Source organism: Canis lupus, chromosome 10 (genome assembly GCF_011100685.1).
Source record: "Canis lupus familiaris isolate Mischka breed German Shepherd chromosome 10, alternate assembly UU_Cfam_GSD_1.0, whole genome shotgun sequence".
In the NCBI taxonomy this organism is placed as follows: Eukaryota; Metazoa; Chordata; class Mammalia; order Carnivora; family Canidae; genus Canis; species Canis lupus.
In genome coordinates, this window is record NC_049231.1 from 31,310,007 (window position 1) to 31,336,831 (window position 26,825).

Consider the following 26,825-nt stretch of genomic DNA (forward strand, 5'->3'; position numbering starts at 1 on the left):
CCCCTCTCCCCATCCCTTCCCAAAGTTAAACCCTGTTAGCTGTGTGCAGTGTTTGTGACTTTCCTCCTTCTGCCTGTGTAATTGTTTCTCTTTATGCATGCATCTCCTTTTGAATTATCAAGTGCTCTATTTGCTTAAAAAATAAGATGCTGGGTATCTTTCTACATTGGTATATAGGGTTGTATTTTCTTTTTAAGAGCTGCATGGTTTTTCTTTTTAAAAAAATGATTTTATTTATTCATGAGAGACACAGAGAATGACAGAGACATAGGCAGAGGGAGAAGCAGGCTCACTGCGGGGATCCCGATGTGGGACTCGATCCCAGGACCCCGGGATCACACCCTGAGCTGAAAGCAGATGCTCATTTGCTGAGCCACCCAGGCACCCTGCATGGTTTTTCCATGTGATGAACGTGTCATAATTTATCTCCTTTCCTAATTAATTGGGATTTTAGTTGCTAGGCTCCCCCTTCCCCCGCCCGTTTACAAACACCACCACACATAAATATCCTTTATCTGTTTGCTTGTGCAAGCATGTGTATGCACAATGGATTTTATGAAGTAGTACTGCTATATCAAACATTTATAGATATTTTAAACTTTTATAGATTACAACATGCTAAATGCATCGGTCAGGTGGAAACGGAGCTAATTTTTAAAAGTAAACTTTTTAAAAATTGAACATGTATGTGTGCTTTATTTTCTATGCTGGGAACACAGTCTGCATATTGCAGAAAAATCAGTATTTTGCAGAGTAGCTACTTAAGAAGAACTTCTTCTGGACTGAATGTGCCCTCGCCCCAAATTCATATGTTGAGGTCTTAACCTAATGTGATGGGTATTTGGATGTGGGGCTTTTGAGAGATAATGAGGTTCAGATGAAGTAAAGAGGGTGGACCCCTCATGACAGGGTTAGTGCTCTGATAAGAGACACCAGAGGGCTCACGCTCTACGGTCCTCTCCCTCCCTCCCCCACCCACCCCTTCCCTTACCCCCATACCCCTTCCCCTTCCATGGGAGGATGCAGTGAAAAAGTAGTCCTCTACAGGAAGAGAGCCCTCACCAGGAAGCAACCCTGTCTGGATCTTGAACTTCCAGCCTCCAGAACTGTGAGAAAATAAATGTCCGTTGCTTAAGCCACCCAGTCTGTGGTGTCTGTTAAAGCAGCCTGAGCCACCTAATCTAAAACCTAATTGTAGCTTTTTATAATTTAGGCAGGTGGTCTCCGACTAAGGTCCAGCTAGGACTTTGAAGCCAAGAATCACAAGCCAGTGGCCAAGGGAAGTAGAGCCCTTTCCTGTCTGTGGGTAGCTCTGCCTGGCTCTGGTGCCTGGCTCTGGCTCTGGTACTGGGACTAAGCACACTGACCAGGCCTATTGAGTGGATACAAGGGGTGGTCATTTTCTGAAAATGTTTCTGCCCTGCTCTGTGAGCCCATGGAAGGTCAGCTCTTGCTGTGTCCCTCACTGACCTCCTAGCAAGAGCTTGCAGGAGCTGTGACCCTGACACCTGTGTTGTTCAGTTTGCAGAGGAAGAAAAGGAAGGTAGGATATGATCCTACCTCTTTCTGCCTTAAGAAAATATTCTGGCATTCATTCAGGGCACGGTTTCCCTGAAGATATATTTATGGTGGGCGGCATCTGATTTCCTTGAGGTCTCTCCGTTGCACAGTACCCATCTCTTAGAGTCCCCCCAGGCTTTCCTGTGCACTAGCTCACGTGTCCCCATTTGACAGAGGAGCCAGTGGAGGTGCAGAGCATTTGCTCTGTGCCGAGCCCTGTGCTAAGTCCATTTCATGATTTATCTCATTTCATTCTCACTACATCCTTTGTAAAGCTAGCACAGTTATTCAGAATCTCACTTTAGGGCATCTGGTTGGCTCTGCTAAGGGTCTGCCTTTGCTCAGGTCATGATTCCAGGATCCTGGCATGGAACCCTATATCAAGCTCCCAGCTCAGCAGGGGGTCTGGTCTGCTTCTCTCTCCCTCTCAAATAAGTAAGTAAGTAAGTAAGTAAGTAAGTAAATAAATAAATAAATAAATAAATAAATAAATAAATAAATAAATAAAATCTTTAAAAAGAAAAATCTCACTGTAGAACAGTACCTCAGAGTCATGGCTGCACACTGGAGTCCCCTGGGAAGATCTTAAAAGCCCTGGTGTCCAGTGCTCACCTCAAACCAATTAGAATGTCTGATGTGTTGGGACGCCTGGGTGGCTCAGCCGTTTAGCTCCTGCCTTCTGCCCAGAGAGTGATCCTGCAGTCCTGGGATCGAGTCCCACGTTGGGCTCCCTGCATGGAGCCTGCTTCTCCCTCTGCCTGTGTCTCTGCCTCTCTCTGTGTGTCTCTCATGAATAAACAAATCAAAAAAAAAAAAAAAAGGACATCTGATGTGGGACCCTCTCCATCATTAGTTTCTCTAAAACCAAGCAAGTGGTTTCTTTCTACTGGATGGGCCTGCCCCCTTATCTTTCCAAAACCTGTGTTATAAAGACACCCTCGTGCATTTCCACAGCTTTCTTTGGACCTTCCTTCCCTCTTATTTATCCCCTGCCACCTGTTTCCCTAAACATCACCAGATTCCAGGACTCCATAGCTCTTTGATTTTGTGTACCTTCATTCAGCAAAGATATCTTGCGTATTAGCCGTGTATAACATCAGGCACCATGCTAGGCTCCAGGCATACTCAAGTGAAACCAGAATCCTGTCCTCAGACTGCTGTCAAGAAGACCTAGAATGCTCTCCAGATTCATCCATGTTGTCACAAATGGCAGAATTTCCTTCTTTTTTTTTGGCTGAAGAATATTCCTGGTGTATGTGTGTACACACACACCACATTGTCTTTATCATTCATCATCAAAGGACATTTGGGTTGTTTCCCTATCTTGGCTGTTTACAATACTGCTACAGTGGACATGGGTGTGCAGATATCTCTTCAAGTTCCTAATTTCAGTTCCTTCGGAGAATTACCTGTGTTAACTATACGAGGTGATGGATGTGCTAATTATCTTGATCTTAGTAATCATTCTACAAGGAATATCAAATCATCACACTGTATGCCTTAAATATATACTGTTATGTGTCAGTTACTCAATAAAGTTAAATAAACATTAAAAAAAAAAGACCTAGAAACAATTACAAAAGATTATAATGCCTGAGTGCCCAGAGAGAGAAAGTTCTTCAACTACAGGGAAGAGGGGGTACAGAGATGCACCTCCCTTAGTTTAATTTGCACCCCCTTTGTTGCCTGGATTCTGACCCATTATCTTCTCCTTTCCCCCAGGGGTAACAGAACCCAGCAAAAATGCCAGTGACATCAGAAAGAGAGAGACTAGCCTCCTGGTCTGCCCGTTGCCTTGAAAGCTGTGCCTGTCATCCACCTTTATGCTTAAATATCCCCCATGTGCTCCTAAGCCCGCAGTTGCCAGGTGTCCTTTTAGACCATATTTGACATTTCCCCACAGTAGGTTAGATGTATTTGAATCAGAATGGTCCAGAAGAGCTTGAATTGGTTTGTGGGGCCCTCGGGGGCTGCTACAGGTAAAGGTGGTCTCCGCTCAGACAATTATCCAAGAGACATCGCTGCTGCACTGAGGCAGGCTCGGCCCACTGGGCCCCAGGCATCTGGCACGGACCGTGTGCCCAGCACGGTGCAGACAAGCTCATCTTTAGCTATGCTCCACGGAGGCATCAAAAGAAGAAAACACGACCCTTGTCTTCAGTAAATCTAGGATTAAATTAGAGTGGCCAGGCAAATACACAGAGGAAATATTTATTTCTTTTTAAAATTTTTTTAAAGATTTTTATTTATTCATGAGAGACAGGGAGAGGCAGAGACACAGGCAGAGCAAGAAGCAGGCTCCCTGTGGGCAGCCCGATGCAGGACTTGATCTCAGAACCCCAGGATCACAACTTCAGCCAAAGGAAGATGCTTAACCACCTAGCCACCAAGGTACCCCAGAAACATTTCTTTCTTAATCTTAGTTTACTTGATATCTCCCTGATGTTAACCTGTTTAGAAAAGCAGGGAGTGATGCATGCCCAATGTAGCCAGCACCTGCTTTAGTCTGTCTCAGCTAGGAATGATTTTTACATTTTTAAATAACTGAGGGGAAAAAATGAAAAAAAAAAAAAACAAGTATATTTTGTGGTACATAAAAAATATATGAAATTCAAATTTCAGTCTCTGTGAAAGCATAGCTTAGGATGGCTGCATGCTCTTAAAAGCCACACAAACACGGATCCCCACCTCCCAACAAGGAGTTCATGCACCCATGATCCTCCCAGATAATTGCTTATAGGTACAGCTCTAGCCACATGTCCCCTCCCCCCACCTCACAGAAGCAGAAATGTATTTCCAGGGAGAAATCCCACCCTGCACTAAGTAGATCTGTAGGAGGATAATGCAGTTTGGCACCACCACCCCCCACTCCTTCCTTCTTTCTGTTTTATTGAACACCAGAAACATTATCAAGGGAAGGACATTCTCCCCTCTTGCCTTAAAGCTTGGATCGGGGTAATTTTGCACCTTCTTTTGAAATGATTGACACCACAACAAAGCTGGATTAAGTTCTCTCTTCTTTCTCCCCAGCATTCAGTGGGTACCCTGCTAATCCAATTTATAGGAAATCCTCTCCTGTGAACTGGACGGCCTGTGGACTGCCCACATCGGGCTGTCAGAGAACAGATAGGCTCATTCATTAGCGCAGGTTCACACCCCAGAGGGTTACCACTCCAGCGCCTGCTGGAGTCGCTCTGCAGTAGGTATGGGCCTTTGTGTGCCCACGGGAATAATGTTAATAGTCCTGGCTCACATTTACTGAGCACTTGTTATAAATGTGATATTTCGAATGGATTATTATCTTGTTTAACTATCACAGCAGCCAGGAGGCTGTTTCCACAGCAGATCAGCTCCCTCAGGGCCTTTGCACTTGTAGCTGCTTCGGCCTCCTTGCTTCCCCCATATTGGCATTGTATGGTCCCTGGCCTCCTGTGGGTCTTTGCTCAAATATCACCTTCTGAAGAGAAAGCCTTTGCCAAGCATCCATTTAAAATTTCAATAGATCCCCACCCGAGTGCTCCTTACCTCCCATCCTGCTTTATTGTTATCATCAGACAACATGCTACATCTTCAACCTGCTTACTTATTGTCTTTTCTCTCAGCATCTAGGCTCCATGAGGACAATGACTTCTGTTTTCAGAATGGGTTCTGTATGTAGGTTCGCAGCAGACATCAGTTGAATGAAAAAATAAGTGTAATATCACCATAACCGTTTAACAGACTATAAGGAGAAGTTGACAGAAGTTAACTAACGTGCCCCAGAAAACAGAATTAACCTGTGTCTCAGACTCTCAAGTCTTTACAGTGCTGGCCACCAGCACCTGACCAAACCCAAATCCTTCTCTAGAAATTCGATCGTGCTAGGAAATAAGGAGACAGAACTGCCATTTGTGCCGTTAAAACATCCTCTTGAAGTTAGCTTTAGTGTAACAGGGATTGATGTTAACAGAGGGGCTGTATCTGGTCCCTCCTCTGCTCTAGGCACTGTGCTTGTTGAAATGCAACTCTCCAGAGTTCAGCGCAACAGCAAGGCAGATCATTATACTTGTTGTGAGCAGACCTGCTGTGTGTCACAGACCGTTGGAACCTAGGGTGCAGTCAGACACACGGCCACCCTTGGCAGCTCAGTATGTGGCGCAAAGCATGTATGATGACTATGGATCTTAGTCATAAGTGTAGACTGGGTTTATGAAGTTTTTTTTGCAGCCGATTTGCTTATAAGGCCTATCCAATTTCATTTCATCGACAACCATCCTGGGAAACACATGGCTTTGGAAGCCAGACAAAACTAGGTTTGAAGCTGAGCTTAGTTACTTTCAACTTTTCTGAGATGTTATAAGGAGTAGAGGTAACGGGCACGGCTAGCACAACACCCGAAGCCTGGTAGGGGTCCAGTAGTGGGCGTGGCCACCCTTGTTAGTTATCAGTGTTATCATTTATCATCATTCAGCTTCTGGGCAGTGAATCCAGTGCCCACAGGTCAGTAGGAAGAACTGAGTTGGGTCTACCTCAGATAAAACAATAGCTCATTATCAAATGAAGTCCCTCTGCTGAGTGTTTTAGGACAACAGTCCTTTGAGTTCTTATGAATACCCGTTTTACAAAGGAGTATAGGGACCCACAGAGCAGTAATGAAGTCACTCTACTTGCCCCAGGTCACATAGCTGATTTAGTAAGCACGGAGCTAACATGTGGATTGATGCTGGGACCCTTATTCTTCATCGTTATGCTTGAGTCCCCAGGCAATCCAAGTGGGAGGCTTGAGAGTTGTTGCTTCCAGTCAGGGAAGCAAGAGAAAGTACCAAAGCTGGAGTTGAAAGACTTGCACTCAAGCCCTACTTCTGCTACCGCAAAAGCTTCCTGACCTTAGGCCCCTGAGCTTAGTTCTCTGCATCTTGCTCTCCTCATCTACAAAATGAAGAGATTGCTCTAGATGTTGTTCAGGGGTCCTTCCCACTCTATGGGCCTCTCATTCCGCATGCTGCAGATCTACCAGAGTCAGCACACTGTGCCCTTAGAGACCTCAGTTGAGATCACAACGTTGCCACTCACTAGCTATATGACCTTTCTGAGCCTCAGTTTCCTTATTTGCAAGCTGAGCATAATCATCCCAATTTCACAGAACAGTCCAGGGGATTAAATGATTATAATATACATGTAATAAGATCCCATCAGATGACTTAAGGTGCTCCAGTGAAGGGACTGTTTATGCTGTGAGTTGATGGCACTGAAAGTATCAACAGGGATGCTGAGGCACCAGAGACTCACAGAGGCAGTGAGCTGTTACCACTTCTGGAGCAAGAGATGTGTGTTAGTTTCTTAGGGCTGCCATAGTAAAGTACCACAATTGTCTGGCTTAGCAGAGATAATGGTTTTTTGTTTTTGTTTTTGTTTTTTGTTTTCTTTGTTTTTTTTAATAAATTTATTTTTTATTGGTGTTCAATTTACCAACATACAGAATAACACCCAGTGCTCATCCCGTCAAGTGCCCCCCTCAGTGCCCGTCACCCATTCACCCCCACCCCCCGCCCTCCTCCCCTTCCACCACCCCTAGTTCGTTTCCCAGAGTTAGGAGTCTTTATGTTCTGTCTCCCTTTCTGATATTTCCCACACATTTCTTCTCCCTTCCCTTATATTCCCTTTCACTATTATTTATATTCCCCAAATGAATGAGAACATATAATGTTTGTCCTTCTCCAATTGACTTACTTCACTCAGCATAATACCCTCCAGTTCCATCCACGTTGAAGCAAATGGTGGGTATTTATCATTTCTAGTGGCTGAGGAATATTCCATTGTATATATAGACCACATCTTCTTTATCCATTCATCTTTCGATGGACACCGAGGCTCCTTCCACAGTTTGACTACTGTGGACATTGCTGCTATAAACTTTGGGGTGCAGGTGTCCCGGGGTTTCATTGCATCTGTATCTTTGGGGTAAATCCCCAATAGTGCAATTGCTGGGTCGTAGGGCAGGTCTATTTTTAACTCTGAAGAACCTCCACACAGTTTTCCAGAGTGGCTGCACCAGTTCACATTCCCACCAACAGTGTAAGAGGGTTCCCTTTTCTCCGCATCCTCTCCAACATTTGTGGTTTCCTGCCTTGTTAATTTTCCCCATTCTCAACTGGTGTGAGGTGGTATCTCATTGTGGTTTTGATTTGTATTTCCCTGATGGCAAGTGATGCGGAGCATTTTCTCATGTGTCTGTTGGCCATGTCTATGTCTTCCTCTGTGAGATTCCTCTTCATGTCTTTTGCCCATTTCATGATTGGAGAGATAATGTTTTCTTATAATTCTGGAGGCTAGAAGTCTATGATCAAATTGTCCACAGGGTTGGTATCTTCTGAGGCCTCTCTTCTTGGTCTGTAGTGACCATCTTCTCCCTGTGTTTTGGTTGACCCTCTGTGCCTGTTTGTCCATATTTCCTCCTCTCACAAATAAGGACACCAGTCACACTGGAGCAGGGCAAAGCTCGATCATCTTAGTTTCACTTCACACCTCTTTCAAGGTCTTATTTCCAAATCCGTTCATATTCCAAGATACTGGGGGTTAGGACTTCAACATACGAATTTGAGGGGAACGCATTTCAGCCCCTAACAAGAAGGAAAGGGAGGAGATAATGCTGCCAGAAGACAGTGAAGGATAGAGCCATGGCTGCCCAGCAGAAGCAGAAGCTGGAGAAGACACAGGCCCTGTTGGAAATACTGCCCAAACTGGAGAGTCCGTGGGAACGGAACACCCTCTCTTTCCAACCCCCCTCCAGTGTGTGGCAGATGCTTCCAACCAGGAATCGGCCCCCAGGGATCCCAGGTAATTCCATCTGTAGGGAAGTGGCTCTCAGGGCACAGAGAAAAGCAGAGAGTGGAGTCGGAGCAGACAGATGGAGAATATGCCACCTGGAGAGACACCTGGCACATAAGAAATGTTCGAGAAGTGCTTCTTTCCACTTCATAAGTGTAGGGAGGAGAGTGAAGAAGGCAGCTGTGAACCCTACCTACCTCACTGGTTGTTTTGCAGTACCTGCTTTTTCTTTGAGCATGTGAATAATGAAGAGACTCATAGTGCACCCTTCCATGTGGACTCACTTTGTTTAAGTTTGAAATTGCAAAAAGCTTCTTGCCCTTTTTGCACCCCATTAGCTCAGCATTCAGCCAGGCTCCAGCATACGTTCAGCTGGTCAGCATTGCTCGGCCATCCACATTGTCTCACCCTTCTTGGTAAGTAAATGAGATATGATCTTGTGCAGTGGAGCATCTAGCCAGACTGGTAGGGAGAGTCGGGCTCATTATTTGTAAAAAATTAAAATCTCCATGCCAACAAGCTGGTCAGCAGGTCTGACTTCTATTCAGCGAATAATTACTTTTCTGTACCTGCAAAATGTCGGGCTCCAGACCTCCCAGACAGACTCAGTAGTGCTGTCCTCGGTTCTGGTGTCTACCTCTGGCTGTTCTAAACATCATAATATATTCCATTTTGTTCACTGGTAATTTTAAGACCCACTTTTTGGGATCTCTATATTCTTTCCCATAGACAGCTCCAGAAAATACTTTCTTCTTGCTGGCAGAGGTAGGCTGGAGAGTCTTTAATAACCACCTTAATAACAGTGGCCTGGGCATGGTCAACAATGTCTCTATTCAGTATCTGTCATCTCCCGAGGTCTGATGGCCTGGCCATGGTAGGCTGGCTCGTCTCAGAGCTGGTCCTGTAAGACACTCCATCTCCCTGTGGGTTTTCTGGGTGGCGGGAAAGCCAAAACTATAGCCTTTCAGCAAGGATGGTTCCTCCTGCCATGGGTATTTCTTATCACTTGCTATCTAAAATGGGCAAAATCACTTTACCTTCTACAACTTAATGATTATCTGAAAATTTGCCCAAACCTGAAAAATGGCAGTAATAGTTTTGGCCTAAGACAACAGCCAAGGGTTCTCAGAATCAGGTGGATTTGGAGTCTGGGTGCTGTGTTCATTTCCTCGGACTGCTGTGTAACAAAGTGCCACAGACCATGTGGCTTCAATAGTTTATTCTTTCAAGTTTTGTTTTGTTTTAGTTTAAGATTTATTTACTCATCTGAGAGAGAGAGAGTGTTGGGGCCAGGAGGGAGGCAGAGGGAAACTCAAGCAGATGCAGGCTCGATCCCACAGCCCTGAGATCATGACCTGAGCCAAAACCAAGAGTCAATGCTTAGCCAACTGAACCACCCAGGCACCCCTCATAGTTCTGAATGCTGGAAGTCCAAACTAAGGTATTGTCTGGGTCACACTCCTGCCCTGCCTCTTCCAGCTCTGGCAGCAGCAGGTGGGCCTTGGCTGCGGCTGCATCACTCCAGTGTCTGCCTGATTGTCACATGACCTGCCCTCTGTGTCTGTTCCCATGTCTTATCAGGGCCCTGTCATTGGATTAGGGCCCAGCCCTAAGTAGTGTGGCTCATCCTAACTTGATTATATCTGCAGAGACTTTCCCAACAAGATCCTATTCACAGGTCAGGGGGTAGGATTTGGACATACCTTCGTGGGGGGACTCACCACAACAATGCTTTTCCTCTGCTTGTTATTTGCAAAGCACACTCTCTGGCTAAGAAGATCTACTTGTAGAATCTCCTTGGATCTGTGCATCTGACCAGAAATTATCCCCTCATTTTGGCCCAGGAGTCTAGAAGGACCAAGGAAAGCTGAGAGATTTAAAGAGTTTGGTTGAACCAAAGTGGGGAGCAGGGGACAAAGAGAAAGCCCAGGGGAAGAGTCAGGTCCTGAGGAGCCTCAAGTGTTGTTTACTTCATGCCAGTTATTTTACTCTGAGCCAGCCACTTAGCCTTTCTGAGACTCAGTTTCCTCAGAGAGATGAGGATGGGGTGGAGGCTTGGATTGATAACGTTCTGAGGTTTCTTCTAGTTTAATATTCTTTGATGCCACAAACCTTCTTAGCCATATCACAATCTTAGCCAAATACAGTCTGTCCAGGGATACGTATATTTTTGAACCGAGCCTGCCTGCCCAGCAAGCACACTTCTCTCTGTTTGAGTACCCACATCACCTGCCAACTCTGGTGTGTAGAGACCACGTGAGTTTTCCATCTCCATATATCTGGTGCCTGGCACGTGGAAGTTCCTCCATAAATACTAATTGAATGGATAAGGGAGTGAGTGAGTGACCACCAGCCTTTTATGAGGTCTGCGCAGCCCTTTGTTCACCATCCCTGCACACTTTCAAAAACCCCAGCAAATTCAGGCTTCAGGTGGGAGGATTTCCATTTTTTCTCTTTCTCTCTGCTCAAGAGCTTTTGGAAAGGAAAAGATTTTAAAAAACAAAAAGTAGGAGCTTTTAATTTATAGGATCAAAAGTAAGTCCCAGGTAAAATCAGCAGGGGATTTTAAATTAAGTGGTTTTTAATAAACTCACCTTCTGTTGGGTCACACATGAGAAGAGAGCTGTAGCGCTTCAAAGTGGGAGAGAGGGAAGTGGTGATTTCGAGGGTCATTTTCAAGAATGTTTCCGGGATGAAAGCCCCTGCGTTCCCAAGCCACTGGGACAGAAGTACGCACAGTGCCCACTTACAGCTTTGTTTCTCTGGTCCAAACCAGCAAAACCACAGGAAGTGCTGAAGGACTAGGGAAACAGATTTGTATCTTCGTGTGTTGGCCCTTGCAGGGCAGATTCCAAGCCAAGGAAATGCAGACAGCCAGTGAGGACTCAGAGTGAAGGAAAACCAATATCCTACAGATTCCCAGGAGGAAAGGGGAGAAGAGGCCCTGGTAAATAAATCTGGGAGATGTTGGATACAGTAGCCCCCTTTGAGGCTCACCGGGCACCCTGATGCAACCAATACTGTTTATTTAAACCACATGTGTCTTAAGCTTAATTTACTGACTTAACCCTGTTTCCCACACACCTGCTGTAACACACTGGTTCAGTGTGTGTAGTCACTGTGAGTTTAGGAACGGAGGTTGAATCTGAAACCTGCTCTGATCTCATCTAAAGGAGGCACATAGCCTCCGTTTCTCCTTCTGAACTAAGGAAGCATGGAGTCTGCCTTGACCAGGCCAATCTGAGCCGGATCGTTTAGCTTGACTATAGACTGGAAGCACATTGCTTGGAAAGAAAAAGTGGTAGACTTGTTCTGAAACAAAAGCCTTGCATCATGCTGAAGAGTGCCTGCAGGAGGCGCTATGACACACCATGATACAGTTGAGTGGGCTCAGAGTATAGTTGAGTGGGCCCAGGCACAGAGATGAGGGCCTCCACACCACACACCGGGATTGATGACAGGTCAATTCTGAAACACTTGTGCTGATTGGCATCTCTCTTGGCTGGCAGGCAGCCACCCATGCCTTCATGAATCTGATCGGGCCTCACCCTGTGCACAAACCCTCCCTTTCCTGGCCTCATGGAACACTTGGTCTCCCTGTGAATTTTCACACAAGCAAACTGATCATGGCCTGTGGTCTTCACAGACACAGTCCTTCAAGCATGTACTTCTGGTTTTCCAGGAGCTACCTGACTTGTTTCATCTTGAGACCGCAGATGTAGCTACATCTTGCCATATCTAGTCATGAGCATGCACACGGACACACACACACACTAGGAAGTAGCATGGAGTGGTTGAAAAGCCACAGATCAGAGAGTGAGACTAATTTTGCCACTCACTAGCTATGCATGCCTGAGCCTTGTCTCGTCATCTGCAAGATGGGGATCACTCCATCCACTTTGCAGGTCTGTCCTGAGACTTGGAGGGTCTGTAAGGAAAGCCCTCATCTCTAGTAGGCAGCAGTGTTACCAGCACCATCACCACCTCCCCATCTCTTCTCCCTCTTGCAGTCCCCTTGGTAAGAACCAATATTTGGCTCATTTTTAAAAAGCATTATTTTCTCCCTCCTCTCTACAAAGACCCCCACTTTTCTTTCCCTGACATCTTGGCTACGGAGCCATTGCTGCATATTTAATTTAAAAAGCAGAAATATTACCCTCTGATCCGCAGATGAAATGCCCTACTGCTGGACCAGATGTTCACGGGAGAAGCCTTTGATTTTTAATTTATTTAGTGTTCGTCTCTCCTGCTCCCAGCACAACAGCTGAAGGTAAAGCCCTGCAGGCCCCATGCCTCCCAGTCAGCTCCATTGGGAGCCCCTGTCACATCGAAGGCATGCTGCCTCCGTGCAGAGTGCTGGCCTCCAGAGCGAAGGGCTCGCCCCATGCTCCCAGAACCCCGATGGCAAGTATGGAAATGGGCGGATCATGTAGCAGCAAATGCCAGGCAAAGGCCAAAGTCAAGCTTTTTGGCACCACCATCCCCCTGAGAGCAGGAAAGCTTAGTGTCACAATCTAACTCCGGGCAAGCATTGCAAAGCCAAATCTGCGTCGTTTCAGCTCGAAAGGGTCTAATTTCAGAAGGAGCCATTTTCATCATTTTAACCAGAATTCACTTAAAAAGCTTGCTCCCACATTGCATGCATGCACATAATTTGTACTCATTCTAGTGGGAATTATGCAAGTAGAGTGAGTGATAATTAGACACCTTAATGAGGAAATGTATAGTTTCTGTAACTGTTATTTATAAGCTTTTATGTACCACTTCATATTTTCAAAGGCCTTTACAATCATTAATTAGGCTATCTCCCCAGCACCATAGGAGGGAGGTCAGTAAACAGCTAGAGTTATGTTCTCTCAGAAATGTTGTTTTTCAGCACTTGTACAATGTGTGTGCAAACTCCTAACCTTTGAAGAAACGGGCAGATTCTCTCATTCAAGCGTATCCAAGTGATTATATGTAACAGTCTATACAGAGACTCCTTAGCTGCTTAGGAACATCCTTGATGCACCTAATTTTACTCGCGATAAATTTTCTTTCCTTTATTATTATGTTTTTTGTTCTTATGGGTCTTATCCCTTAGCTGTCACTTAAGAGCCCGAGGACCTCCTGATCATGCTGGTTGGGATACCATCAGCTTCCTGTTGGACAGAAGACTTCTCAGGAACATGGGCTTGCAGATATTTCAGAATTTTTAAGTGTGCAGGGCATTCTGCACACAAGGGGATTTTAAATATTTTTAGAAAGATGAGTGAATTTGGACTGGGAAAATTACTAGGTATGCATATTTATTAATTAATATTTCTCAGTTCAGCCATATTGAGCATTGCGCTGGCTGTTCTAGATACTTATTAATGTCATAGGATTTTTACTTTGAGGTAGGAAAGAATAGCTCATGGCATATACCAGATACTTTTAAAGATAGACTCTTTTTTTTTAAGTCCTCATAATCATGTTGGAGTTAATGCAGGATTGTTCCCATATTTTACAGAGGAGGAACTGGGGCTCAGAATCCCAGTGACTTTTTTCAAGAGATCTTGCTGGTAAGAGAGAATGTTAGGACTCAAAACCCTTCTGTTTTCAAGTCCACCTGAAAAAACTTGGGGCTTCCACGTTATAAACAGCTTCCTCTTCTGTGATAGTGACAGAAACATCTATGTTCCCAGAATCCATTCCACAGCCTTAGCTTGAGGATGTGGGGATATTTATTGTGCAAATAACCTGTTGTTAATTACAGATTTATGAGCAAAGACCAACGTTTTCACCCATGCTAGACAATTTAATGTGGCCACTTTTTAATTTTCATTTTTTGGGCGAAGAGAGGGAAATGGTTCATTACCTTTTAATGTCTGCTGTTCAAACATGGTAGAAAATATTTGCTGTCTGGTAGGGATTCACATCCCTGAAAGGATGAGCCTGTCTGGTCTGACCTTCACGTAGATGATTGTATCCTTTAGCTTTTAGGTTAGATATCATTTATTTCAGGAAGCTTTTCCCTAATGCTTCCCTCCACACTCAGATCACAGTCTATTTCCCTTACTGGATCCCATGCTTCTTACTGCATCTTTTATCTGTCACAGTGTTTGCATTTTTCTCAGTTGCCCATTTCCCTTTCCCATTAGGCCTTGGTCTCTAAAAGCAAGGGCTGTGTTGTACAAACTGCTAAGTTACCAGCTAACCCGGTGACTAATAGGAGGTGCTCAAAACACACCCCAGATGAATTATACAAGAAATAACTTCTGAATGCAGGCCCCATGGTTGGAGACCAGACAGGGGCCCCACTGGTTTGTTTGACATGTCAAGAGAAGCTCTTTACATATGGCCAGGTGGTAGGTGCTGGGAGCCCTGAATCCCATGAGCTCATGCTGGCCTGCGTTGGCCAAGTACACATTTGGCATTAATGTTTACCATGAGGCTGTCCTTCAAAACATCGAGACAGGGGCGCCTGGCTGGCTCAGTCAGTAGAGCATATGACTCTTGGTCTTGGGTTTGTAAGTTTGAGCCCTGTTTTGAGTGTGTATAGATTACTTAAAAATAAAATATTAAAAAAAAAAAAAAGCATTGAGACATATTCCATAGACCCTACTGACACATGGAGGACAGTCTTCATTAGTTCTAACGTTATAGGATGCAGACCCTTTCCCAGATGGGGCAGCAGGAGGCACTTACCATGACATTGGAGATTCACCTTACTTCTTAGCACCTCACTGCTCACATCTATCCAAAAGCAGTAATAATGACTAGCTGGTCTCCTTTCTAAGAATGTTATGGAGTCAGAAGAGGATAAATGTGGAAGCTCTTGAATACAGAAGCTGACAGTGAAGTTCATAAGCTTTGTAACATGTTTGCTCATGAATTTTTTTTGGGGGGGGATTCTGTTTGAATCAGGGAATGGACAGTAGTATATTTAGTAAACATTCTGGGATTCTAAGGAGAAAAACTGCATATTGGCTTGTCAAGTTTGAAAAGAAAGAGTTAGTTAAGTGGCAAGTTGCCATCAGGCCATGTTTGCTGGAAGGAATGGTCTGTTGGAAGGAAAAAATGTAAATCGTGGCAAGATGGTCCTGGTGTGCCCAGCTAAGGAATTAACAGCTTGTTCTTTAGACTATCTAAGATACTTGAGGCCTTTGAGCCTATGAAGTGACTTGATAAAGCAACCTTTTAGGTTGGCTTTTCTGAAACAGAAAAGTTGTGGTCACTCCTTTGCTCAAAATCCTTCACTACTCCTAGGTGTCCTCAGCAGGACTTGCCAACCAGTGTGACATTGTGCATGATAGATGCAAAACAGTGATCCCTTCAGTCCTGGGCGCCCCTGAATGGGCAGCCAGATCTTGTCTCTGGATCAGCCCTTCCAGCCACAAGCAAGTTATAAAGATATCATTTTCTGTGTAAGAAATGACATTGAAAATGGTTGGAAGGCATCCCTTTTGCACAGATCCAAGCCCTTCCTGACCCATACCCCACTCACTTGCTCAAGGTCACATCCTGACATTTGTCCCAAAGGGCTCTATTTCAGCTGTCCCACCATCACACACACCTCTTCCCACATGCCCAGTCCTGCTGCTCTGCCTTTGTCCATGTCTCTTCAGACATCCCTGCCTTGTCTGCCTGGCCTGATCCACGCCCTGGATCCTGGCTCACTAAGGCCTCCCTCCTGCATTCTCTTGATAAGTGTTGTACATCGTCAGTGTGCACTTGAATCATGATGGTTTGTGTGTCTTCCATGGATGGGCCTGGCCAAGACTGAATGGTCTCCACCTAGTAAATATATGTTGAATTAATATTGAATGAAACCCATGAAACTGGGGAAAGTAGGGAAGAAAAACACATACAAGTCTGTTTCAGTTGTTTGCACAACATTGGTGCTCACTAACTACTGAATGAGTCAGTAAAGGAAGAGACACAAAAGCCATTTTAAATATAGACTCCATGGGACACCATGATGGCCTGAATGTAAGAGAGGAGGAAGGCGGATTGTTTGAGATGTTTTGGGACAAGCAGCATCCTCAAGCTTTCCTTGTACAGTTTGGGAAGCTGGACCTCAGCTAAACCCTCAGATGTATATCTAACAAATTGGGATTAGGCTGTTAATTGCAACATTGTTTATATAATAGGAGAAACCTAGGAAACAGCCCGAATGTCGTTCATCAGGAAATGGTTAACTTGTGGTAGGGTTATACAGTGAATGAAGTGATTGCAATGAATAGACTAGATATTGAAATCTTCACATGGTTAAGTCTTAAAGACATAACTTTGGGTGAAATAGAAAATTAGAATTGAAGGTAGGCACTCTGAGACACTCGAAGCAGCATATATTGTTGATTAATACATGCACAGGGAGTGAAACTTTAAGCGCATGCATGGAAGTGAAACCCAACCACCTCGGGGTAGTGGTTACCCTTGGGAAAAGGAGCCAGAGTAAGATGAAGGACCTTTGATTTATCTGTCATGTTTTATTATTCACAACAAATGTGGCAATATATTATTAGCATTTATTAAACTGGGGTGGTGGGTATTTGTCATATTTGTTTCCAGACTTTTCTGTTGGATTGAAGGGCTCGTGCTTTTAAAAATTAACATCACACAACAGAAAAGGCTGGGTAACCGGGAGAGTAGCCCCACTTTTCTGCATCTAGGCTTCTGTTCTAGACGCCCGCCTCTTTTCAATGAGGCTGGCAAACGGTGGAATCACACTGGCCACAGAGGATCTGCCAAGTCTTAACACCATTTAAAAGCCTCAATTCTCGGTTCAGCCCCTGAGACTGATAGATCTCTTGACATCTTTGACATCTCTAGAGACTTGAAAATGTACATTAATACCTTCCATCACTGTTTATGGCTTCTACCCATTTTCTCTGTATATTAGAGCATCCATCCAACCTAATTACAATTAGTTTTGCAATAAGATTTAATGAAATTGTCTTTTGAGTGTTTGACTGGGATACCCAGTGTTTGATTGGGATGAATTTTCTTGAATCCATCACTGTTTTCTCTTGGTTTGTAACTATAAATTTTAATTTTCTTTCTCCCCCAAAAAAGCAAATAGTATTTGCATGGCGAATTTCACTCTTTCTAAAAGTGCTTCCATGAACAATTTCTGTGATGTCCTAGAGCTAGCTTACACTGACTAGGGGTGGGGGGAGTCAGTTGTGTGCATTTCTTCCCAACTGGGTGTTCAGTGACATCACGTTGGTAGCTTGAAATCAGCCAGGGTGGGAGTATTTACACCATGGGAATCAGCAAATGCTACCAATCAAGTTTTAGGGTTTTTTCTCTGGAGAGCTTGTGGTTAAACATTTACTAGCCTTCCATTAGGGGGCACAACAGCTTCCTGAGCTGCACAGGGCAAGTAGCATTTTTCTCATTTCACAGATCCAGAAAACCAAAAATCAGAAAAGGAAAAAGTCTTGGCCTGAGTCACAGGACTCCAGGGCTGGGGCTCCAGTCTGTGTGGTGTAGATGAAGAAGCGCTGACTTCGAAGCCAGGCAGATCTGAGCTCAAATCTAGTGTAGCTTCTCTGGTATACTGTGAATTGTTCGGGTGTCTGACTTAGCCTTTCAGTTTCCCCACCTATAAAATAAGGATGACCACATCTAGCCTGTAGGATCTTGTGAGCATTAAGTGAAAAGATGTGTGCAAAACCTAGCAAACCACAAAGGAAACATGCAAAAGAATGTAATTTGACCTTTTGACTTATGAGTGCAGATCTGTGTATTACCCCATTCTTAACCATTGCCATATTTTTTTTAATTTCAACTTTACTAGACCAAACACCTCTGACGAAATGGTGACTTTATTTTTTCTCCAAATACGTGCCCCTAGAATATGTTTGTTTTTTGTTTTTGTTTGTTTGTTTGTTCTTTTAAGTCTCAGAGTTGACATTTATGTGTGATTTGGGGAATCAGTTTCTTTCCAAAAATCTTAGAAATGTATGTACTAGGTATCAACAAAGATCATTCGTCAGCTGCCTAGAGTTTTCTCCACTGGCCATTCCTCCGAGCTAAGCATCCTGAGCAGGATTGGTGTGGGGGCCCATGGGTGCTACAATTCCATGCACCAAATTAACTGCAGTGGCCTGCGGGGAAATTCTCCTGCTGGCTCCTTGTGTTCTGTGCTCTGTGCCTTCTCTGCCTGCTCCAGCTGACCTGGGAGTAGACAGCTGCGCCTCAGTCATTCAGCAAAGCCAAAATGTGCCTTTTTTTTTTTAGACTTGCACTAGTTAATTTTTGCCTGAGTGATAAATGTATTTGTTTTAACATTTTGATAACAGAATACGATGACAGATTCTCTCCCTACACTGTCCCCCATTGACTCAAGTCCCTCCCCGTGAAGACTAACAAAACAAAACAAAAATGGAGCTCATCTTAAAGACCTGGCATTAGCACTGCTTTCATTGTATTTTACATCTGTGTCGGTTGTAGGGACCAGAGAAGACTTTGGAAGTCAGAAACACTGGATCCAGCTCCTATGGCTTGTCAATAAAAATTTGCAAAAAGCAAATTGGCCAGACTTACCTAGAATAAAATTGCAGAGGAGCTGTTTTATAAAGATAAAAATGGCATATATTGTGCAAACACCTTCCATCAGCTAAACCTTGGAAGGTTATCATATTTCCGGAAAAAAAAACATGGGGAAGAACCTAATGCTTATAGGGAATGTACTACATATCAGGTGCAGCCCTAGAGTCTTTTTAAAAATAGTGTGGCAAAATATACATAACATAAATATACCATTTTAACCATCTTTAAGTGTAGAGTTTAGAAGCATTAAGTACATGCACATTATTGTGCACCCATCACCACCATCCCATCTCCAAAAAGTGCTAGGCTGTTTTGCCCATCTCACCTAGTGTTTGCAGCAGCCTTGGAGGCTGTTGTAATGTTCTCCGTACACTGAGGAGGCTTCAGAGAGAATGTTTAAAGTCTCACACTGAGACACTGGTAGAGCCTGGGATTGAATCCAGGTGTGTTCATCTCCACAATATGGACAGGTGTGCCAGGCTCTGTGTCTTACTACTGCTTTTCCCTTCTCCATCCTATGCTGTTGCCCAGGAGTGATCCTGCTGCTTCTGGATAAACTACGGAAGATGAAATGGGAGCAGATGTGGAGGCTGACTGCAGAGAGGGAGCTGATGGGCATGCTGTCCACCTCCTTAGCTGACCAGGTGAGTGGCCATGTTAGAAGGTACAGTTGTTCCTGAACACCCTTGTACTGTTTCTGAAAGAAGCTTGAAAATAGATGGGTCTGAATTATTTTTCCACCGATTGCATGACTGTGCCCTGAGATAGATCTACCTTATGCTTGTCTGCCAAAGACAACAGCCGAGCTTGTTTGTGAATTCACTGTCCGTTCTGCAGACTTTGCACACTGTATGCCAGGGATGATGCTCAGCAATAGGATTGCAGAGATAAGTGAAGGAGGCAGTCCTTGGCCTCAGAGAGCTCCTAGTTTATTGAAGCAGACTGATAAGTAAATGGCAGTCAGATGTGCTGAGAGGCGGTCGCTTCTTTGTCTTGCTGTGAGATGCATAGCTCCACTCCTGTAACTCTGGAGTACCATAGCATATTTCCCAGATAAGATTTCATTTTGCTTTTCTCACTTTTAAAGCAACACCTTTTGCTTAGAACCTGTGCTATGACCTTATCCTCCAGGGAAATGCATTTAAATGGAAGGGACAAACTGCCTGGCAGGGTTAACTGACTTCTAATTCAGGCGATCTGAAGAAGCCTATGCACTCCACAAAACCATTAACATAAATTGATAAAAATCCCGTTTCTCATTTTTGCTAGGAAAATGCAGGTGCCCGAGCCTTTGACCTTGGCTCTACCAGGGTCACACATTTAGACTTTGAGTTCCCTGTGGTATAGCTGGCCGTGTTGAAATGGAGATAAGACTTCCCTGGGTCCTCTGCATTTTATCCTTTCCTCTTCATCCAAAAAGCAAGCTCACTCCCATGTTTTTGCTCTGTGTTCAGTGGTCCGATTCATTGTATTTTTGCAAAGTTTTCTTTGCAGAGGAAGCAAGAAACTCTATAGGGTTACTATACTTTTTTTTTTTTTTTTTTTTTTTAGCATTCTTATTATTCAGTATTTCCCAAGCAACCAGAAACTAATTTCCTTTTTCAAACATGAGGCCTGGTATAATGAATGAGTTAAAAATTACCCAGGTAGCTGTTTTAAACCTGAGGGGAAAATTGTCCTCCATCATCATATTTTAAGTCAGGTCACAATGACTCAAGTGTGTCCCCAAAAGCTAGCAATTGCATGTCCGTGTCCAATGAGGATAGTTTATCCAGCCATCTCCTTCTGCAAAGGCACATAATTCACCTCCCGGCACCACCTGTCAGCAGCTAGTTAATAAGTATGGCCTGGTGCAGCGAAAGCTTGGACAAAAGCCCTGAAAGAAGGAAAGCCTTCCTAGAAAAGTCGGAGTAGGATTTGGAGGTGGGGGGTGTGTACTCGGGTACCATGGCCTGCAGGAAAACAAGGCGCATCCATCATCGAGTCCACCAAGAGCCCCAGGAAGAGCTGCTAAAACAGGATCTATAATTTGTCTCAGCCTCTGAGTGAGTGGAGCAACTTGTCATCATGCAGTTTCCTCTCCTGGAGGCTTGGAATGGATGACACAGGGCTCCTCGATGAGGTGGGAAGAGGGGCAGAAAAGTGACTTCATTTAATATAACCCAGCACAGGTAAGAAAGATACTTCCTGTCTGCTCCCACATCCCCTTGCCTGATGGCACCTTATGAGACCAGGAGAGCCCATGAGCATCAAGTCAGCGTGGGGCATCCCCCTGTCTCTATGCAAACACAACTGCTTGGTTCTAGAGCTAGGAGAAGCAAGAGGAAATGCCTTTGCAGTGCCAGCCAGCCTACGTTCAGAGCAGGAGGTTCAAGAGAGGCCCTTGCACAGGAGGTGGTGCACTATGAGAGTTGGCATCCTAAGTGAAGCCCACCTGACTGTTTTGACTGTGTCTGGCTTTTATCTCGCAGGATATTTTCAACGCTGTCATCAAACAGAACCCCTTTCTCGTGTATCAGCTCCCCTGCTTCTGGAACGTGCAGCTGTCGGACCATACCCGCTCTGAGCAGTGCTACAGGGATGTGTCTGATCTGAAGGTAGAGTAAGGACAGGCTACAATGGGTGTAGGGCAGACCTTCAAGGAGGAAGAGGAGGAGGAGGAAGGGGGGGGTGTCCAGTAATAGCAGAGGGAAGCTGGATGGGGAGGGCTCTTCAGGGGGATGAATGGCTGAGCTTTTTGTGCAGTGTGGTGAGAGAGATAAGGGTGTCAAAGGGCAGAAAGACTGTGCTTTTCTCCTTTGTTTTTGTTGGGTTTTTTCCCCTCTTGTTTGAGCTTTCTGGAAAGCATAAGGCCTCCCTGCATAAGAACCAGCTTGCATATGGTTATTCTTCTTGCCACCTGCTGCCAGCCGTTTTGGTTCATGTCAGCTCCCCAAATCCAGTCATTTAACTCAAACAAAAACATTTATTGAGGGACTACTCTGTGCCAGGTGCTGCAGACGTGAATAACTTCCATCCTACTTTCAAGTAGCTTGTGGCCAGAAGAGAGACACGTGTGAAGAAATGAGCCAGGGGTGAGGGGAGGACATGCACACCAGGTGCTGTGGTGGTTTTCCCGGGGGGTGGGGGTGGCACCAACACAAAAGGCTCACTCTACCCCCGCAGCAGTGATAGTGATGGAAAAGCCTTTAGCCTCTAGGTACCAAACATCGTAGTAGGGCCTGGAAGTAGAAGGATGAACATAGCCATGACTTTTAGGCAACCCACTTGAACCATGGAAACCTGTGTAAGGTAGAAGGGCCCACAGTGACCCCCAACCGCCCAGCTGAATACAAACAGGCCCATTAGGTGACCCACCTCAAAATATCTGTAAGCCCTAGCTGACCAGTGGTTACTGACACCCGGACTCAGGTACCAAAGCAGGAAAAATCCATATGTCCCCATACCTCCTCACCCCCCCTTCACTACAGCCCCACCACAGCCTCCAAGCCTGTCTGCCAGCACATGTGTTTGCCTCTCTGGCTATATCAGACAGGAAGTAGACAAATGCAACCATAGAGAGCTTAAGTCATTTAATTTTTTTTTAAGGATTTTATTTATTTATTTATTTATGAGAGAGACACACAGAAAGGCAGAGACACAGGCAGAGGGAGAAGCAGGCTCCCTGCAGGGAGCCCAATGCGGGACTCAATCCTAGGACCCCAGGATCACAACCTGAGCCAGAGGCAGATGCTCAGCCACTGAGCGAAGGAGCCACTCAGGTGCCCCTATGTCATTTAAATTTATTGGCATTGCAATAACAATCATTAAAAGTTTTATGAAAGGAAAAACCCAAACTTTGCTTTCCAAATAAATCCATCTTTTCCAAGTAGCTTTTGGCCCATGTCCACAGGTGTGTGTTGCCTCTTACGTATAGTCCCAATGCACATAGAATTCTGTACTCTTCTGTTAATGCACCACTCCTGTTACTCTAGCTATTTTCAAATTTTCACAAATATAAACTGCTAATGAACAGGCTAAAGTTCACACCTTTCCAGCAGTGAAATCACCTAGTTAAAAAGAAAGAAACTTGTTTTTGTTTTCTTATGTACCCGAAGTCCCTTACAAAATATTAGGAAGTGTTTAAAACAGAAGTACCTCCATCATTCATTCTTTCAATCAACATTTATGCAGTTTCTTCACTATGTCATGTATTTCTTAGACATAAGGAAAATATATGACGTACTCAGGAATATTTCCAAGACTGTCATGAATTGGAATTTTAAAGGTGAGGAAAATAAAATCAACCCTGTAGAAAACACCAAAAAGTACCAGATTAAAAAAAAAATTTAATGATTTGAAAGCATAGTCTATCAATCCATAAAGTAAATGCAGTAAGCAGAGGCCAGAAATGATGATAAAGTATGGATCCAGAAGGATAAGCAAAAAGCAACTAGATCTGGGGTGCCTGAGGGGCTCAGTCGGTTAAGTGTCTGTCTTCAGCCCAGGTCATGATCCCAGGGTCCTGAGCTCGAGCCCTGTGTCAGGCTTTCTGCTCAGCGAGGAGCCGGCTTCTCCCTCTCCTTCCTGGAGCTCCTCTTTTTCCCACTATTTCTGTCTCTCTCTCAAACAAATAAATAAAATCTTAAAAAGAAAAAGAAACTGGGTCTGACATTGGCTGGGTATTTGCTAATCCTTGGGAACTAAAGGCCTGGCTTAAAAGTAGGTAACTACATAATTTACTATATAATTCGAACAAAAGAATGCTATTGTTAGCGACACTGGGACATTAGGCCAGTCAGGAAAACTATATGTGTAACCTTTCCATTGAAAGGCTGTGAGTGGGAATTTGGGTTCCAACCCCAAGGAGGACCGTTAGAAAATCCTTGCTGGAAGTCAGGATCCAGGAAAAGTGAAATCCTCAGTGGATAACAAGTTTAAAAATATCTATAGGAGAAGATGATAGAGGTGTTAATAAAACATTGTTAAATGTTTTATCCTTGGCTTTAGGTAGAATAAGAGGGAAATGTTTCCCCTAAGAATTTCTCATTTCAAGCTTGTGCTCATATTATTTGAGGGAGCTGAGATTGTACGTGTAGAACAAAAATAGGAAGAAAAAAGTGAAAATGTGCCAGGCACCTGGCAGAAGTAAACAGAAACCTGATCTAGAAGAATAGTCTCAAAAACAAGAAAGACTTGAATGAATTCTTTAGATGAAGTTTCAAGAAAAATGAGTTCTCATTCCATAATCCCTAAACACAAAGGGAAATAAGCCACCATGAGAAAGGGCAGAAACTATAGAATTATTTTTTCCTTTTTATATATATATATTTTTTATTGAAGTTCAATTTGCCAACATATAATCTAACACCCAGTGCTCATCCCGTCAAGTGCCCCCCTCAGTGCCTGTCACGCAGTCACCCCATCCCTCCCCCCGCCTCCCCTTCCATTCCCCTAGTTCATTTCCCAGAGTTAGTAGTCTCATGATTTGTCACCCTCTCTAATTTTTCCCACTCAGTTCCCCTCCTTTCCCCTATAATCCGTTTCACTATTTCTTATATTCCCCATATAAGTGAAACCATATGATTGTCCTTCTCTGATTGACTTACTTCACTCAGCATAGTACCCTCCAGTTCCATCCACATCAAAGCAAATGGTGGGCATTCGTCCTTTCTAATGGCTGAGTAATATTCCATTATATATATAGACCACATCTTCTTTATCCATTCATCTGTCAGTGGATATCAAGGCTCCTTCCAGTTTGGCTATTGTGGACATTGCTGCTATAAACATTGGGGTGCAGGTGTCCTGGCAAGAAACTGTAGAATTAAATCTCAAAGACTTTAGGTATGAGACTCATCAGATATAAGACATAAGGGTTTTTATTTTGTGTAAGAAATAAAAGAGAATTAAAATGATGGAGGAACAAGAGAGTCTCAAAGGCAAATGGACCTATTTGGATCAAATAGTCCTTTTAGAAGTAAAAAATATAATTATTGAAATTACAAATTAAATGAATGTGTGAAGCAGTAAATTAGACTCGGCTAAACAGAGAATACCAGAAGAGATGATAGCTGAAGAAATTATCCAAAACCCAGCACACAGGGAGAAAGAGAAGAACTGAGAGAGAAGTTCAGATATTGGGATATGTCTAATTAAACTGTCAGAAGGAGATAATGGAGAAAATTGGAAGTGAGGCATCTTTGTAGTAAGTGGGAATTTTCCAGAACCATTAAAAAGTATCCATACATACAAGCAGTTTAAAGAAAGAGAAGGCTATGTTAGATCTATAGGAGTAAGATTGCAACACCTTAAAGTGATTTTTTAAATAACTAAGAGAATAAACAGATTCTCTACAAAGACATTGCATGTGTAGAATAAGAGTTCTTAGCAACAACAACAGAAGCCAGAAGTGTAGAAGTAATACCTTTACTGTGCTAGGTGACCACAACAATACATTGTATACCTAGCAACACAAGAGAAAGAATATCCAGATAAGCAAAAGCAAAGAGAATTTACCACAAACATAGCTCTGCAAAGAAACTTCTAAAGGATTTATTTCAGGAATAAGGACTGTGATTCCAGGTCCAAGAAGGAATGCTGAACAGACAAATCAGACATATGTAGGAATTCCTAATAAAAATTTCTAAAAAGTAGTATGTAACTGTGGTCTTAGAAAGGTTATACCTAAAATAACAGCAATATCACATAAGTCAAGAGGAACATGATTAGAAGAATTAAGGTATTCTAGAATCAGTGTTTTGTTGGAGAGGGGAACGAAATAATTTTAGGTGCTAAGGTAGCTGTGCTTGCTAACCTTTTAAGCTTAAGCTCTATGAATTGGGAAAAGTGCATAATTTATAAATTCATGGTAGGTGAGATGGTGAGTGGAGTAAGAAAAACCAAAACAACCAACCAAAATATCTCCATCTTTAGAAAAAAAGAGAAGAATGCAAGAAAAAATGACAGCATAGGAAAAAGAGAAAGCAAGAAATCAGATGGTAGAAATAAGTCTAAATATATCAATAATCAAAAAAGCAAACTAAGTTTGGGGAGGAAAAGACACATTGTCAGACTGAACAGGAAATAATATTCAACATATGCTCTTTATAAAAGATATACCTAACACATTGACAGTTAAATGTTGGAGAAGGAAAACCAAGATAACTGTCTTGGTAGCAGACAAAGCATTGGTAGGTGTAGAGATGGTCATTTTAAAAATTAAAAGTTTAAGGGTGCATAGGTGGCTCAGTCGGTTAAGTGTCTGCTCAGGTCATGATCCCAGGGTCCTGGGATTGAGCCCCACATCGGGCTCCCTACAAGCCAGGAGTCTGCTTCTCCTTCTCCCAGTCCCCCTTCTGTGCCCTCTCTCCTCTCTCTCTCTCTCAAATAAATAAATAAAATCTTTTTATTTATTTTTTTTAAGATTTTATTTATTTATTCATGAGAGACACAGAGACAGAGAGAGGCAGAGACACAGGCAGAGGGAGAAGCAGGCCCCATGCAGGGAGCCCGACGTGGGACTCAATCCTGGGTCTCCAGGATCACACCCTGGGCCGAAGGCGGCACTAAACCGCTGAGCCACCCAGGCTGCCCTAAAATCTTTTTTAAAAGTTTTCACTAAGAAGATACAAGAACTCTAAACTTGTATACATTTCATAGTATGGCATGCATATAGATATATTCATACACACACATTCAAAGCTCAGTAGAACTCCAGAAAATAAATTGACAAATCTACTATCATAGTAGAATATTTTAATGTATCCTTATCAAATATCAGAAGATCAATCAACCCAAGAAAGTGGATTAAAAATATGGAAGATTGAGGTACACAGTTAAAAATCTTGATTTATTGGGCAAATAAGAAGTCTTGTACCTAACAGAGAATATACACCCTTCTCAAGCTCACATGAGACATTTACTATAAGTAACCATGTTCTGGACCATAAAGCAAA

At 43.6% G+C, this 26,825-nt stretch overlaps 1 protein-coding gene across 4 annotated transcripts in view; it reads left to right on the top strand.

The window, feature by feature from the left end:
* The window catches only part of LARGE1 (LARGE xylosyl- and glucuronyltransferase 1), a 526,275-nt gene that overhangs the window by 422,787 nt on the left and 76,663 nt on the right, over positions 1-26,825 (top strand). For all 4 annotated transcript variants that reach the window (XM_038550745.1, XM_038550743.1, XM_038550744.1 and 1 more), the window contains 2 exons: positions 19,420-19,532; positions 21,360-21,485. In XM_038550745.1, the coding sequence (XP_038406673.1) occupies positions 19,420-19,532; positions 21,360-21,485 (239 nt within the window). The remainder of the gene's footprint in view (positions 1-19,419; positions 19,533-21,359; positions 21,486-26,825) is intronic.